At 39.0% G+C, this 17903-nt stretch overlaps 2 protein-coding genes across 3 annotated transcripts; both read right to left on the bottom strand.

The window, feature by feature from the left end:
* Positions 1-5: 5 nt before the first annotated feature.
* Positions 6-7552, bottom strand: wu:fl23c11 (interleukin-17 receptor C). Of its 2 annotated transcripts, none has more exons than XM_034126478.1 (16): positions 7213-7551; positions 5866-5893; positions 5660-5782; positions 5349-5462; positions 5119-5234; positions 4687-4798; positions 4555-4596; positions 4177-4301; positions 4015-4077; positions 3868-3925; positions 3554-3780; positions 2913-2960; positions 2763-2814; positions 2440-2535; positions 2313-2351; positions 6-1941 (listed from the first exon to the last, which is right to left on the bottom strand). In XM_034126478.1, the coding sequence occupies exons 1-16, from the start codon at positions 7342-7344 to the stop codon at positions 1145-1147; spliced, it is 2172 nt and encodes a 723-aa protein (XP_033982369.1). In that variant the 5' UTR covers positions 7345-7551; the 3' UTR covers positions 6-1144. The 2 variants fall into 2 exon arrangements, with proteins under 2 accessions (XP_033982369.1, XP_033982371.1); XM_034126480.1 differs by having other exon boundaries at positions 1145-1941; positions 5349-5459; positions 7213-7552.
* An 893-nt stretch (positions 7553-8445) lies between these two features.
* On the bottom strand, positions 8446-16264 carry LOC117479571 (interleukin-17 receptor C). The gene is made up of 17 exons (XM_034126651.1): positions 15988-16264; positions 15800-15824; positions 15595-15702; positions 15407-15486; positions 15194-15277; positions 15010-15112; positions 13064-13209; positions 12907-12975; positions 12751-12814; positions 12287-12468; positions 12149-12196; positions 12018-12063; positions 11781-11932; positions 11630-11698; positions 11485-11536; positions 11287-11394; positions 8446-11090 (listed from the first exon to the last, which is right to left on the bottom strand). Exons 1-17 carry the CDS (start codon positions 16084-16086, stop codon positions 10168-10170), a joined length of 2358 nt encoding a protein of 785 aa, XP_033982542.1. The 5' UTR covers positions 16087-16264; the 3' UTR covers positions 8446-10167.
* Between the last annotated feature and the right edge of the window lie 1639 nt (positions 16265-17903).

Raw genomic sequence — 17903 nt, forward strand, 5'->3', positions numbered from 1 at the left:
TTATGTTTATTTATTTAGCCATTTATTAGGGCAAATGTTTTATTAATAAAAATAACTTTTCAGGTTCAGAATTATTTTCCTGTTTACAATTTTTAATGTTCTCAATGCTTAACTTTCTTGCTCTTACCTACAATTAAAAAAAGGTTGTTAGAATATTATAAACAAACTTTGATGAAATCCCAAGGCGTCAAATTAATTAATCTTTTATAATGTCTGTACTTGGCCTATTTATTTAAATGTTCTTCTTTTTGTTTAAAATTATGTAAAACGTATTTGTCTCACTGCATTGTTTTGATTCCATACCTTGTGTTTTTAAAAAAAATATTTATACACTTTTTAGTTTTATGATCTCTCCTGTATTTTGTACTTGTGGGTGCCTGACGTAAATGCAGTTGCAGCTCTTGTTAAGAAACATAGAATAAATAACATTGAATAACAATTATAGTATGTTGCTCTGCAAACACACAGGTCATGCAATGTTTTTAACAACAAGGTAAACTGTTTTGTAATGAGAAGAGAATCTGACTTCCTGAGTCAGACAGATTATTTATTCAATCACACATTAACTGTAAAACAAAACACAGTATAAAACAGACTCACCATGCTGCTACAAGTGTCTTCATGTCTCCAATGGCATTTATATTCAATACATGTGCATGCAGAATGTCAAAAACGAGTTAATTGTATCAAACACACACAGTGGCGGCTTGGTTTCACACTGGTAAACAGCCTAAATAAACAACATATTGTTAGGAAAATATCAGAGCAATTTACTTCTTTGAGAATATTGTTTTGTATGTTAGTGTAAATTCCGTATGAAGATTTCGAAATAAGTTATATTCATCACAAACCATGTTGTGATCAAGCTGTGCATCAATTAGAGTTTTCTTTCAGAAGTAGTGTGAGGTATAGTGTTATGTGCTTCTATTGCTCTGGAGCAGCAATAGCTCAAGCTATAACAGCTGTTTTAATACAAAAAAAATGAACAACTTTATCCCTTTTTCTCAACCAGACCCCATAAGATTAGACCAGCAAATGCAAATCCTTCAAATTGATAACGCTTTATCTGAACTTCTACCAGAGTATCACTTCAACGCTTTACTGGCATTCAAAACCTGAAGCCTTTAGTAATCCCCTCCTGCTGTTAGACCCACTCCATCGCATTGAGCTTCGGGCTAGAGTCAGTGCTCGAGGGAGGCGTGATAAGACATTGCTGCAAGGGCACTGTTTCCCCTGAGTCTTCAACACCTACCCCGACACAGCTCTGGGACACTCCTGCCAGGCGTAATACAGTTGTCCCTGCTGTGAACCCTGACAGCCCCTGTGCCAGTGCTCTGGACGCCATCCTGAGCCCGCCTGCTCTTTTCCGTCTGGCTGAGGCCGTGGCCATTTGCCGAGCACCTGCCAGTTCTGTCAAAAAACCCAGACTCTGGGATGGAAGGCTGTAGACATGAAGGCCGCGGAAAAGTTCTGGCAGCGGCCGAAAACCACCGGGAGGCTCAGGTGGAAGTGATTCAAACTGCACCAACACAAACCGCTCACCGGCGCGGCCCTGTAAATAGTCTGCTAGGATACAGCTCAATGAGGCAGTAAACACATCTACACAGGGCGAAGACGCCGTGTAGCTTCTTCCTGTCTCCTCTATGTCTCTGTGTGGATTGTTTCTCTCTGAACTACGAGCCCCCCATTCTTCAGCCCTTATCCAGGCAGCCTGGGTGAGGACCAGCACCACTTTGCCCCCCTGCTTTTGCAGCCGGTTCAGTCTTGAGTGGAGCCAGGGCACGGGGCCCAAAACGCTCAGCTCAGTCTGACTCCACAGGTCTAGAGACACGGTGAAGCCCAGAGCCTGGAGGGAAGAGCCCAGGTGACTCATCATCTCTGGCAAAGCCTGGTTGTCATCAGGTGGGTACAGCAACACCACATGACCCCCACCCACAGCACCTGAAAAAGAGGAATATGAAAACCTTTTTTTTTAGAAACAGTAAAAAGTTAAATGAAACCATTGATAACATTTCATGTCTGTCTGGTAAATCTGTTAATTATGAAGCTTACAGCCACAAAAAAAAAGGTGAGCTTAATTTTAGAACAACTTGAAACAGCTTGCTCTGTCCAACAGTTAAATAATATTTATTTTAAGTCCTTCAGATAAGAATAATCCACAATAGCTGCAAACAGTGGCTCAAAAAATATAAATGAGAATTCAGGACATAAGAGACATTCATATATCGCTATTTTTGTAATAAAAGTTTGAAAGTATAATGTTAACAGTGGAAAGAGAATGTGGTAATAGTATAAAATAAGCTTTGTTGTACCTTTAACATCTTCGTCTTTCAACCATCTCCACATGTAGCCTAGAAGATAAACAGATTTACATATTAAGGGGCTTTGCTAAGGGGCTTTTAATATTATATGATCAGCAAAGATATCATAAAAACTGACCTTTCAGGACCCCTTGCATAAGATATAGCCCTAGTAAGGCCAAAGACATCAGTAGTAGTCCGATGAGGAGTGGCAAGCTCCATCTCCATCGAGATGCTGGAAAGTAAATTAATAATGGAGTTCAGACGTCTTTGAAAAGCATGATAAAGAACTTTGAAAAGCATGATAAAGAACTTTGAACAGACCTGAGTAAACAAGTGTACAGTGAATGTGAGATAACTTATCTACCACCTTCGAATGAAACAATGTAGCTATTTCTAACTGAGGAGAGTTAAACATTAAACACAGTTAATCGGAGTCTGGATAATAATTAATAATCTTACTTGCAAATGGACACTGTGGCTCTATGTATGACTCGATCCCTTGTATCTTTATCTAAAAACAAGTTAAAGAGTTAAGGTTAGCACAGTGTTATGAGCAGTGAAACATGTTTGCACATGTGGATATATATTTATTAAATCAACACAAATCACCTGAACACAAAGCAGAGGATGCGACGAGATATCGAACGTATCTGTTTTCTGAAAAGTAAATAACTAAATGAATAATACATTTAAAAAACGCATGAACACATTGAAGATTCATATTAATTATACTGCAATATTATAAAGCATATCCTACTTATGGTTAATAATAAAAGCAGGTAAACCCAAAGGATCATGGTTGTAGTTAGGATGTGCTGTGGTGGATTAAGTTATTAGATGACACAATGTCAAAATACTTAACATGTATTCAAAATGTTACTGAAGTAAACGTACATAAGCATTGTCAGAATAATGTTAGTAAAGTATCAGAAGTTGAAGTTTTAGAAAAAAGTTATAGTGAATGTATATTATTATTATATTATTGGATTACTGTGTAATGCATTCATTTGTAATCAGTGTTTTTAATGATGAATGTGGTCGAGTTGGAGCTAAATTAAACCGATTTATATTCTGTTGGGTGGTTTAATATACACTATAGCTGTCAAAGAAAAGCATGAATACAGTTAGCAACGTAGGGAAATAAAAGTATAGTAAGTCAAACTGTACAACAAATAAGAGTGGATCCAAGTCCTTTTTAAAAATGAGTTTGTGACAGATTGCAAAGACAGCAACGTTGTTAATGTTTTTACCGAATATCCACTGCGTATTGCCCTCCAGCCGGTATGATCGTGCAGTTCCTGTCTGAAGCCCTTCACCTCTTCACAGCGGCCCCCTGCAGGGTCCTTCTTGCACAGGCTCACCTCTGCGTTCAGCCTGCAGGGGGCCGTCACGTTCCAGATCAGCACAGAGGCTCCCCCCCTCTGCAGAGACTCCTTCAGAGACACAGACACGTTGTGCTGCATTCTTTCCAGCACATCTGAAAAAGATGGATTGCTATGCTGTGAAATCATACCAATGAAAATGAATCCTATGTGACCTATCTGTAATCTGAAAGACTCTTTACCTTGTCGGTTTAGGAAAGGGCAGTATTCCTTTCGAAGCTCATCTTTCTTCCACCATACCTGTAAAGAAAGGTTTACAATATATATATTTTCATTATAATGTTTGTAGCTCAACTTTTCTTGCCACCTACACTTCAAATGTCAGATACCTGAAAGCACATGCATGGTGCAACAAATTTGGACGGAAGGATGATCTCTCTGTCGTCTTTGGGCTGCAAACGTAGGTAAAAAAAAAAAAGGTTAAAGAGATAAACACAAACATTATTGATTATGTAACTTGCAATTGATGTGAAGGTTTAGCATTGACTAACCCACACAAGAGACTCTTCAGTCGGGTGATTCCAAACCATGAGCTCATCAGTGACGTTAGAGTTTTCTCTCTGGAGGAGGACGACGACGACGACATTTCTCTCATGATCAAATCGGAGTCTGGGAACTGAGAAATCAATCATTAGGATTTACAAGTAAGATGTATCACTCTACAAGTATGTAAAACTATCATGTGCATGCGTGTCGTTATGCACAATTCATGTTTGTCTAGATCAAAATCTGAGACCTTGAGCCTCCTCTCCTCTTCCAAGAAAAAGCTTGGAAAAACTATGTGGAGCCCCCTGCTGAGACCCGCCTCACACTTCTTTTAAAACCTCTACACTATATACAGCAGTTTTATATTTTACAACAGATCTTACCATCACACTTCTTTAAAGTCCTATTTAGATTCATGGAGCAAACTGAAAAAGAGAAGAAGGACTGGGTGATCAGTGGCATTAGTAGTCTGAAATTCAGTGTGTCTTTGCTTACATTGCTGAGCATAATATTACCTTCTTCCAAAGATGGGATGGTGATTATTTCCGTTTTATTTGAACGTGAGACTTGAACCACAACGGGATTGCCCAATGTCACGTTTTCCACTGTCAACACCAGCTGTTTTTGCTGAAAATATAAACATATGGTAAACATTAAGTATTTAAATAATTTAGTAACAACAAAAAGCACTTAACGACAAAGAGAAGTGGTGGAAGAAGTATTTAGAATTAGCTAGTTAAAGCATCCATACAACAATGAAGAAATCCTCCATTTCAAATAAAAGTCCTGCGTTAAAATCCTGCTTTTAAGTGTTGACATATTGTAAGCATCCTCTCGGACAGTTTTTTTTGTAAATCTAGTTACTTTCCACCATTGGAGACTTGTTATTAGAATTATTCAACCACAGAAACAATAAGTACACAGAGGTAATTCTGCCTAACATATACCTTATGCTTGGGTCGTTGGGAAGAAGCTTGATCGAAACCAGACGAGCTTGGTTTAAACTGGAGTTTCTTGCAAATATCACTGGAGCCTGGAGAGCTGAAACATACTTTCACCGTAGCTGTAACATAGAAAGTACAGAAGATGAGTTTGCTAAGTAATTACATTGGAAAAAAGGAAAATCCATGTGAAAATAGAATACCGTGGGTGTGCGTGTGTGTGTATTGCTCAATACCTATCGGCTCTGGAAATGTGCCACTTCCTTCTGCCTTTTGATTCGTGTTAAACAACTCCTCTTCATCACTGCAGTCTCCAGACTGATCAGAAGCCTCTTTTACTAAATCAGCTTCTGCAACAACATTGACAGTCAGTACATACTTCAATGGAGAACACAATGTTATAAAGCCAAGATAAACAACTATGATAACAACGCAGGGAACAGTAAGCTGTTAAGCGAACAGCAGTGCCAACAAAACATTGAATGTGATAAGGAATTCAAGGTATGTCACCCATAGCTGACAGTCAACAGATTTATAACAAAGCTACCTTGTACTGTGATGAGGATTTGCAGGCATGGTTCACAGTCTGTGGCTGAACAGCACAGAATTACTTTAAGCTGCACATTTGTAACATCGATAGTGCCATCTTGATTGGTCATAAATGGAAAGGCTGTGGAAAGAAGACGTTCTGCTTTAGACAAACACTGAGAGTATTACTGGTATAGGATGCATTTGTGTTGATAGTTATCTTACCTGAGCTCACAGTGCAGTCAGTTAATCCCTGAGGAAAGACAAGTGCATTTTAAGAATGAATGACACTTGCCAAAAATGAAGCAACCATTTTGAGTTGCGTAAATGTCCAAAGTGCTAAAAGAGATAGTCTGATCCTTTAGTAAAGACAGCACTACAACTACCATTAGACTGCAATAAATGTAAGGTCTCTATACATATTAGAAAATACAAAAAGGTGAACAAATTAAGGTAAAATTGTAATTGTGTCTCATGTTTCAGTAATAGCAATAACCAAAGTGATGAATGGGAGCAACATCAGTTTTAGTGTAAGACATTGATAAGTATGTTACCAGTATACCTTACATTACAGAAGTACAATTTTACTAAGAAATAGTTTCCCAGTAAGCCATGAAAGTGTGACAGTGAACCAGTATAGACAATACCAGGAATGGAATTTATCCATCAGTGATTTTATTATTTGCACCATTGATATACCCACTGTCAAATGTCAAATTAACTTTCATTAAATGTATTTCAGTTTGATTCTAATTTATAGTTCTACTTATGTGCTTGTAAGTGAATGTCATACTACATATATTGATTTGTAACTGGTTGGTTTACATCAAATGAAATCCAAAGATAAATACAACAACCCTCAGAAGCCTGAAGAAAGGAAGAAGGAAATGGATCAGTGGAGTAAGGTTTCACACTCAGGCCCAATAGTAAATAAGTAATGGACATTAAACTCTGATAGACAAGAATACAACAAAAAAACAGTAGTCCATCACAGTCACAGCAGCCTAATGTTTATAAAGTAAATCTACGTGAACTAAAAACGATTTAATTTCCTTTATGGCTGTTGTCTTACACAGGGAACATTCCATAGGAAATGTGGCTTAACAAAAGATCTAGTACAAACCAACAATAATAGGCTCATTTATTATAATTTGGCGTCATGTCGGTTAAGATAAATGAACTATGAAAGAATATATTACCTAAACACACAACATATGTCTGTTATCCGTATCGCATGTATTCATCACATCCTGATGTCAAAACCCCGATAAGAACTAATGCAATTCTTGCTACCGGTAGTAGGCCTAAGATAAATAAAATAAAAAGGATATAGTTGCCTTATCTACTCCTTATCTTGGTTTTTCTTTGTTGGTGCGAAACAACATGGCTGTAAGTAATGGTAATCGAAACAAAGACAGCTGCACACATACATCAGGAATGTGTAATGATCATGCAAACAGATACGGATTAACAGGTTATTCATGTTCCACTATAACGCCATTCACCTGAGTATGAACAAAACGGGATACAATTCAAAATGTTCATATTAACGCAGTCATTGTGACTTGTTACCTTGCTACAGGTGAGTTCAGGTGCGTCTCTGTCAATTATCTCCAGCGCTCTCGCGGACATGAAGAGCCAGAAGCGCATTACCGACAGCAGCCGGAGAGAAACCTGCGGCGCGCGGAGGAGACTGGGAGCCATATTTTGGAGAGTCTCTCCCCGGCGCACGACTCCTGCTCCAGACTACACTCTCCTCAAAAGAGCGGAGCCCGTTATCCGTAGTTCCTCCCAGCAGCACAGCATGACAGGGATGATTTCTGGGAGAATCCTTTGACCGTTGCTTTCCAACGCCAAACTGTTGTGACGTTCCAAATGTGTTCCTCGTGTCCTGCCTCATGACGGCTCGTGCTGCTGGGCGTGTCGTCACCTGCTCAGGTGGGATTGAGGAAACTCGTCACATGCACACAGTGGGGGAATGTAACAAATGTAAGGATATATTTCAGTGTTATACTACATAAACTTCAACTCGACTACATTTTGGAAGCATACTTTTACTTTACTGCATTATTTAGATATTAGCTATATTTTTCTAGTTACCTTTTCTACATATTTTTCTACCTATGATATGCTTATATAATAAACTACATTACTAATCTAACAAGTATGAACAATACAATGTTATGACATGTATTTGTTGGTGATAAAAAACAAATAAGATACACAGCAGTACAATAAGCTCTTATTATTATGTGCAATATAGTGCCTTTTTATGTGCAATCCACATCTGTACATATTGTGCTAGATCATTTAGTGTAGTCATTTTAGCTTCATATATTTATTCATAATCATTTTGTTAGGTCTCTCTATTACTTGCTTTTAGAGTCGTTACATTTATTTTAGTCTTATTTGTTATTTTGTTTTATTTACTGTATACAGCATACAACATATGTTGCACCAACGGGACAGGCACACAATACATTTTGTTGTGCCTTAATAATGACAATGAAGTTCTTGAATGAATAAATAATAATATTCCATAACACTACAACACTGTGAAGTGAGTATATTTACTTGAAGTTTACTTTGACCTGGAGTACCTTTTGCTGATAATAGTTATTTATTTGTACTTTAGTAACATTTTAATTCATAACTTTTACTTCAAACCGAGTATTTTAAGACCATAGTATTTCTACTTTTACTAAGGTAAACGATCAGAGTACTTCTCCCACCACTGCATGCACAACAAGTTCTCACTGTCTTCAAAATGTAGATTATGAAAAAAAAATGCAATTTGTAACAATATAAAGCCAAAGGCCAATCTGAAGATTTATTGAGGATGTGTTGTTTTTGAAATAACCATATCAGAAAAGTTCAAATTTTCACCAACAACAACGGCAACAGTCAAAAGGGCAACGGTCTGTTCACAGGACCATCATAAAACGTTATTCATTTATTTATTCCAGTTATCTTTAAGCATCTAACCGAAACTCCTACAGCGATAGATTGGTAGGAGGTGAAATGGTTCCCCATACTGTACAAATAGTCAACAACAGTCAATCCACATTGTCTGTGTTTGAGTGCTAACGTTTAATCCTTAATCTGTATCAAAGTGAATACGTCAGTTGTCCACTGTTGTAGATTTTAATTTCTATTTCTTCTTATCTGCTGTACGATATGGAGCTCTACCACCTGTGTCCAGTAGCTCAGCAACAATAAAAGGCAAAGCCATTTTGCATCTTGTAAATGCATTTGGCTGATAACGAGATGGCCATAAGCCAAAAGGTACACATTTTACAAGGCTGCGGTTCAGCTGTTGATTTTATGTCCGAGAGCTATCGCCAGTTGGAGTGATCCAATCATATATACTTTAAATAACATTTGTTACTCTAAAATAGTTATTCTTTCTTCTATTACTGTATGGTTATTTTTGTGCAACTTAACCCAGCTTTGTTACTTTGTGTGATGTACACTTTTTAGCCGAATTGAAGTTAAGACAAGTTGGTTCAGTATCCACATCAGATCAAATGACTCGCCTGACGTGAACCCTAAGCTGTGTTGAACTTGTTTTGACAGTAGTAGGTTTTTTCTAGAGTTGATTTTTCTGAAAATAACAATTAACTTCCTCAGTTATCCTGTCAAGGAGATGTGTCAGCATCAGAATACCGCAGTTTGGCAATTTTTTGTTCAGTGGATCAAGAAAAAACAGGAACCTTTACGAAAAGAGACACTGAATGCTGAAAAAACTCATTTCTGTAATACAAAAGCACTTTTATCAGTTATTTTTTGGCAAAAGTCATTTCTTTCATATATATATAAATAGCATTTGTATTATCTACCAGACATAATGTTCCAATGCAAACAGTGTTGAACTAGTACTTCTGCAAGTGGAGTCGAAGTGTTTGCTGAATAGAGAAGTGCTGTATGCCTACATGAAAAAACAAAGAAAACATTGACGGATTCAGAGTTTGTTTTTAGAATGTAATTTCTGTGCACATATTTAATAATAGGTCTCTACTATACTAACAGCAATACCTGTGGTACATGACAACTTAATTAACTAACAAATATTGGAGCACACTTCAGTAGATACCCTAAATGTTTCCACCTGTTGCACTCTTTCCAACTGTGACCGCTTTGGCTCAGAAACCTATGCAAATGTGTTAGTTCCTGTATTGTGCATTTGTAAGTGAGGTATATTTTGCAAATATTTTCTTACTGGTAAGCATATTTACATAGAGTAGATAGGACAGGTGTTGACTAAAGAAGCATAAAGAGCGTCTGTTAGAGGCACAATGCAGGAGACAGGACGGAGTATTTACCTCATCTTAATATACAAAATGATAGGTGGGCAGGTCGCATTTAGTAAAGTCAAGTAAAAAGAAAGTCAAATAATAAATGTTTGAATGATTGGCACTGGCAGTGCAACACCAGTCCTCTGTGTCTCATGTATACCTATCATGTTTCCAGCAGAACAGGAGTCTGTCCACATCAGACATGTGAAACCTGAGATTAAAGTTTCTCTGCTCACCATGGCAACACGCGGAGAGGCTCGTGCTCTTGTACAGTTCCTGACCTTGCCATGTTGGCTGCAAGTGGCAACTTGAGCCTGCTCTGGGTCTTATCTGAAATGATTTTGAGTGATGACGTGTCACTCGGCCCTTGCGTTTTCTTTCCTTGCGTCTGAGGCAGCAGTGTCTCTAGTCTTTTTGCTAGCTGCCGTGCGAGCCATACTGACTGCACTTTAGCCAGGAGTCTGTGCAAGCAGTTCCACCTCAATGTTCCAGTTCTCTTCTGTCTTTTCATCCCCCCCAGCTCCTGTACAAAGCCCCTGAAATCCTGGGGTAAGCAGAACCGAGGGACACCTCTGAAGGCCTTTGGGATGTCCCTGCTGTGGCAGAGGCCCTGGAAGTAGACAAGGGCCACTCCTTGACTTTTGCACTCCTGCAGCGCCCCCTCTAGGCAGGCCAGAGCAGCCACAAATACTGGTGCGATCACTGTGGAGGGCTCAGTCTGTGTGTACCAGTCTTTATCATCACACTCTTTTTTAACTGCAGCTTTCTCTCTTTTGCATTTTCCCAGTCTTCCTCCACTTACTTCTTCCACTTCCTCTCTCATGTTTCTTTTACTTCTTTGCATGTTTGCCCTCTCCTCCCTCCACTTCTCATAGGTCTCCGTGGCTTCAGGACTCCAAATAATCAGCACTTTTCCTTGAGCCTCCCGCATGGCTTCCCACTGCCCGTACAGCCAGGGAAGGGGACCCAGATCAGCCACTCCAGTCCCAGGCTCAGTCCCGTTTTTCGTTTGTGAGCTTTGGGCCCACAAAGCCATGTGCACAGAGGCACTTAGCTCCCCCTGCAGGATTGAGGCTAACGCACACACAGCAGAGACGTGGGCCGACTGCTCTGATGAGCACACAAGTAACACTGGTTCCCGAATACACAGCCAACCTAGGGATATAGGAAAAAACAGGGGAGAAAAAGAAGATGTTCTGAATAATTTGTTAATTCAATTTCACATCAGACTGTACATGTACCACAGTTGCCATCAGGTTCTAATCACACAAATAAATCGAGGCAGTACAACAGTATAATTCAAATGATTATGCATGCAACCAATCAAAGGCACAGTGGGAATTGAACCAACCTGCTGCTCCACTCTTGTTGAGACGGTGGATAAACATTCCCAGTAAAGCAACAATAACCACAGATACCAAAGCTGCCACAGCATACATGCCACATCTGTTAGGCGAGTCTGTAGAAATAGAAAATGACATTTATTTACTTTACAAAAGTACACATAGCAGTGCATTTGCGCTCATGTGTGCATCTTGAGTACACTCACAGTCCGGGCACAGAATTCTTCTTCCAAGTAGAGCAGGATGTGACTGCCACACCTGCAGAAAAAGCTAATTGTTAGAGGGAGATGAGAGAGAAAGCTCACGCACCATGTCAAGAAAGACCTTTCCCGTGCATGCACATGATTTTACCTGCACACATGGCTTCTCAGCAAGGAAAAGAAGAGGCACATGTATCCTTGTTTTAGTTGTATTCGCTTCCTGTAAAATAGATAAGAAGAGTCAGATATTTACTTAAATTAACATTAATATACTATCTTTCTCACAATGTACGTATGCTTACAATTGTCACTGAGTGGACCTGCCCCATTGGTGTACACTCCCTCTCATTAAGGACACAGAGTTGAGCTGAAAAGCTTGCAGGAGCTAAAGAGGTGATAAACAAAACCACACTCTGCCTGCCTGGTCCCATATACACCTCCCATGAAGACATACCTGTAAAGGACAAGGAGAGGGAAACAGACCGTTCAAATACAATGATCAGCTATAAGCAACATGTTTGTTTTCCTCTTTGACTCACCAGCCTCGAAGCGGCAATAGATTTCTTGACTGCCTTGTAGGGACAACTGCAAAACACAAAACAAATATGTGAATCTACATCTAAAAGGTAGGCAACTGAACATAGGTTAATGCAATTTGGCTAAATCTCACCTGCACACACATCTGAGGGTGTTTGTCCACTGCAGATGTGTTGTATATCTGTTGGGGAGACACAGTGTTTTTTTTAAGCTTTATTTAATTAAATCAGGAATGTATTACTAATACCAACAGCAGCCAAGCCAAACATACCAGGTTTCGCCCAACTTTCCTATCCTCCAGTGTGGAATTGAGCACAGGAGTGCAGAGTTTTTCGTTTTGCCTCCAGCAGAGGGAGGCAGAGATGTTCAGGTCACTGGCAGGACACTTGGAGCTCCAATTCAAACTTGACTCGTACAGTGAGACCTCAGAGGAGAGCCAAACATCCCTGACATCTATACAAACAATGTGGACACAGATGTTTATGACTTTATGACTCCAAGTGGCCTGACTGGTTTATCCAAGGATGCAATCGTGGATAAAACGAACTGGATATTAATGTACGAACATATATAAAAGAAAACGGTATCAAAGTAAACAGTATCAAACTAATATATGAAAGAATAACAAAGTCATTTTTGTGAGTTAATCAATAACAAAACAATGGTACAAATAAAATTCCCTTATGGATGTTTTTGATTAAATCTTACTCTGACGTGAATCATCGTCAGACTCACCTGTGTGGCTATTTTGAAATGGGCACTTTTTATGACGCCGGGCATCCGTATGTGTGTAAAAGACCTGTTAACACAGACAATGTACAGGTATGAAAAAACAGACTTATTTGGCTAAGTAATAACTTTGCATGTATGAACACATGGAGCTGAAAATACCTGCACGCACACACAAGGCAGCAGGTAAGGGAAGTTAAGAAGGCCTGATCGAGACTGAGATGGATCAATCTAAAAGGGAAAAACAAATATGCTTACTTTCTTTAGTGTGTAGAAACAAAATAACACACATGCAGATAAATGTGCCTCTGATACTCACAGTGATTGGGCTGGAGAAAGCCGAGTCCACACAATTTCCATTTTGTTGGTAACACCATCTAGCTTTGACTTTGCCTCCAGGCTCCACCGTCACCAAGATGGATTTAGACGACTGGTTCACAGACAGATCAAAGTCTGGGATGGGATCTAAGTCACACAGAAATAAATAATATACAGGATTTAATCATCAGTGTCGACAAGGAAAAACATTTAGACGTGTGATGCACTGAAGGAAAAACGTATGCAAATCTAATACAGTTATCGTGATACATTTTTGCCTGCATCTGCGTGAATATTATCAGGTTAACTGTGGTTTACACCATCATCATCATAATAGGAAACAAGATAATACATTTTGCCAACAATAAATGTAATGCCTTCAGTCGAGTTCACATTCTTGTAAAATCTATACCAAAAAGAGTTTGAGCTGTTGCTGGTGGTGACCAAAGACACTTCTTCAGACACTTTATTTATTGTTTGTTTTACTTTTAATTGATCACCTGTCGGAGAAAGAATGTGTCACACCCAACTCATTTCCTTTGAGGTTGAACCAGGGAGTTTTTCGAAAAAAGCAAACAAAGATCAATTGTAGCAGAAAGAAAAGAAAAACAAATAAAATAGTTGAAAATTGAGATAAAAAAAATGAAACGCCCAAATTGCTTAATAATATATAATCGTTAGGATAAAGAAAGCTATAATATGGCATTCATAGCAAATAAAGACCACTAGAACAATATGGTTGGAAGGGAAATAGGATGACATTCAACATATATATTGCCCTCAGGAAAAAAAATGGGGGATCTTTGCACAGTGATACAAAATAGATTTCCTGAGGCCTGTACTACGAAGCTGGTTCAACCTAACCTGGATATGTTGGAGTTAGCCGGTTGGCCTAAGCCAAAACATACGCGCTGGCGCTAAGCTGTACTACGACGCTGGATATCAAGTGGAGTGGGGTGGTATTTGGAGCATTCGACCAATCTCAAACATGGAGAAGCGTACTGACAGCGCAGCGTCATACTTCCTGAATGAAAAGTGAACTTTAATATTAGTCAAATATGAAGAAGTTAAACTTTAAACATCCATGACTTAAACACTTTAACCAGGATAAAAGCCACATAGCTGCACCTGCAAGGTGAATACAGCTGGTAAAAGAAAAAGTGTTTGAATGCGTACATTAACAGGTTTATGAAATCACTGCCCCGTCCAAGACACGAGTGGATCTGACTTTAATTAGGAGAATTTGACTCGAGTGTTTCGTCAACTTAATGTGTTGCTTAAAATAATACTTCTGCATACAGTATGTGACACTGTGAGTGTTGCACGGCCAGATACGGCTCAAGAAGCTGACTCAAATAAGGAAATATATGATACATTATGATGTGATATGATATGAATGATAATGGGACACATCTACGTCTGCACTCACAGTGCCGCGGACTGTACTTAATGTTACTCTGATCCGGTTACTTATGTCGTGGCAGATATTTAAGTAAGCTTTCTTAACGCTAATGTTATAATAGTCAGATTGCTCTGAAGATGGGAGGGGATATTCTATTAATTTTCACGTTCACAGAGTCAGTTGATTTTGGCCGGCAGTCTTTCCTGCAACGGCAGTTTTTCTGTATTTCCTCTATCCTGTCATATGAATTGATCGCTTTAAACTCCGCACACGGAGCTCTGATTGGTCAGTAGGCAGTGCTTTCACTGAGTTGATCTCTTAGCCTGCCACCTAACCTGCTCCGGAGCAGGTTTGCCGCTCAGCATAAGTTACCATGGAAATCTAGCCTGCTAAAAAGAGAACCAGTGTCGTAGGACCGGAAAGCCTGAGATTTCCCTGAATTTAGCCGGCTAAGCGAAAATCCAGCTTCGTAGTACAGGCCTCTGGTCTCAGTAGATTTGAATCTTAATTTTTGAACTAAAAGAGATAAATCCTTATTACATTACCTGGTATTGTGTAGCTGACACTGCAGCTGGTTGATGATGTTTTGTATGACACAGTAACAACACTATTTGCTGAATCTTGGACACAATTATATACCAGTTCCCACTAAAAAAGACAACAAACACCATCATCATCAGAATTGCCTTCACAACGACATGTGTGAGTATACTTGAAAATGAATCTTACCAGATCAAATTGGGCTTTGCTGTGTGGCTGTGAGACACTACTTCCACACTTGACTTTTTCTCCATGTGGTTTTCTTTTTTTGCACTATGTAAGAAAGATAGAAAAAGAGACATGTTACCATTGTGTTCTCCCTTCTTGAACAACTGTAAACGGTGGGCTCATATTGACATATTGCATGTGTGCAGAGTTTGGAGCAGGTGGAAAATATCCAACCTTTGTCCCTTTTTTTATAGGCCTGATTATTTCCTCAGATGATGAACGACGAATTTCAATTGTCGAGGCATTACAGAGGTCTGGAAGAAAACAGACTTTTTTCAGGCAATGACAGCTTCAGAGATCTTAAAATGTAAAACAATCGAGATAACAAAATGGACTTTGCATCTATGGTTAGACCCCCTTACCATCAGTCTTTATCCAGACATGAACAATGACACATCCAGAGTTACCCCCCTCAGAATCCTTGGACATGGCTGGGGTCAGTTTCACAGGGCAGCGTCCCACAACATCATCTGTCCAGACAAGAGAAGAGCATTAGTACAGCAAGAGACCCTGTGGCTACTGACACTGATGCTTTTATTGGGATGAGACTCTGATAATAAAACATACCATGTTCATGTCCTCCTTGATATTCCTGCATGTAAATTAGGGACAAGAGAAATACATAATTGAGAGGTGAAAGGGATACAGCATTATCACAACTGCTTAGGGATTCACCAACACTGCATTTAACTTTATCATGAAAAGAAGATGCATGCCCCCAAAATATTTAAATAGTTATTTGTTATTAAACTCACCCGACATGTTATGGTGGCACAGTCCAGCGGCAGTGGAGCCACAACGACGGATATAAGAGCCAGTGCGGTGGTGAAGCGACTCTTAAACATACCGCACATTTAAAGTAGGAAATGTTTGCATATTTTGTAAGTAATGAGTCACAATGTTGTGTCCTCACAAAGCTGTAGTTTTCCCGCTGGTTGGTCCATGTGTCAGGTGTCTGCTAGTGATCTGTGCCACAAGGAGCACACTGCTGTGTTCAGGTCCTGCCAAGAAAGACGTAAATCTTGAGGGCGCTAAAAAAACAATTTTGCATACATATGGTCGTGGCCTCAGCTCCGCCTCTCTATCAAGTCTCAGGAGGAGAAACCAAGCCCACTTTTACCTTACTGAGGCACCAGCAGGAAATAATAGTGCCTGAGGAACCTGTATTGTCTGTTACTGTGTGATTCTCTCTTTCTGTAAGATGAGCCCCCAACCCACCTTTACCTGGTGCCAGGAAGTGATGGTTAAGAGCATTGTGATCTGTCTCTCACCCACACCCACACAAACCAAACGGCAGAATCCCCCTGCAGACCTTAAAGTAATAATAGTACAATACCACCCAGACACTCCTACCTTCATTTATGCACAGTGCCTAAAATAAGTGTCAAGAATCCATACCAAAATATATTTTTTATAGAGAATGTATGTTTGTATATGATACTTTAAGCATCACTGGTCAGAGGTGGGAAGTAACTAAGTACATTTACTCAAGTACTGTACTTATGTACATTTTTATATATACCATGTCACTACATTTCAAAGGTATATCATGTACATTTACATATATTTTGTACCATTAGTTACTTTACATATTTGGATTAATGATGTGAAATATAAACAACCCTTAAATCAGACTTTAGTTACTGGAGTAAATTCACAAGCTACCCTGCAGTATTCAAAGTAATTAAAACTAGCTGCACCTTTACCAGCTTTGATAAAAACACTAGTGTATCAATAATTATAATCAAAACATATAATTATTCTGGAATTTACCAATTTGCATAATAAGTACTTTTACTTTTGGTTCTCTAAGTATAGTTTGATGCTTATACTTTTGTTCTTTTACTTGAGTAACATTTTGAATGCAGGACTTTTACTTGTATTCCTACACTGGTACTTTTTTACTCAAGTACAAGATCTGAGTATACTTCTCCCACCTCTGTCACTGGTGCAACCAATACGTTATAGAAGTCACATCATTAGTTTGTCTGTAATTTAAATTGATTGTAGACATACTCCTAGATATGAAAATAAGTCAGTATTGACAAAGCCCTACACCACGAACACAAATGAGCACACAACCAACTCTGAGAAATCATTGTTAGTAAAGGACAGGGTAAGTCACAGCAGCAAATTTGCCCAGAGCAAGCCATCGTAAAATAAAGTGCATAAAAGCTCTGGTTTAGATGACTTCGCAGCTGTGGTTTTACCATAACTATCTTGTTTGTGCATACACAATTCTTAAATTAACCACATAAAAAACACACAGAAGTCCAATGCATTAGTGTGTGTTTAGAGCAGTTTGTTTTACGGAAAGCCAAAACAGGGCATTTGGTAGATAACTGGTTTCGCAACCGCCTGAATGATGCTTATCAGTTGTTTCCACATGTTGTTCGTGGCAGGAAACCATGCATCTTAAACCCAGAATGGTGACGTTTTGATTGCAAATCAGACGACATCAAGTTTGTGGTGAGTAAGTGTTTCAGATGGGTGGGGGATCTTCCGTGCACGGAAAAGATTGATCAAAATCTATGGTTTGGGGTGAGGAAATTCACATTGTTTGTCATGATAGGTAAAATGGGCTCATGTAGCAACTGATCATGAACACCAGTCCATCAATGGCAACAAATATTAAATGGAAATGGTTGTTTAACCAATAAGTGTGCACAAT

The sequence above is a fragment of the Trematomus bernacchii genome, unplaced genomic scaffold (genome assembly GCF_902827165.1).
Source record: "Trematomus bernacchii unplaced genomic scaffold, fTreBer1.1, whole genome shotgun sequence".
NCBI classification, from domain to species: domain Eukaryota; kingdom Metazoa; phylum Chordata; class Actinopteri; order Perciformes; family Nototheniidae; genus Trematomus; species Trematomus bernacchii.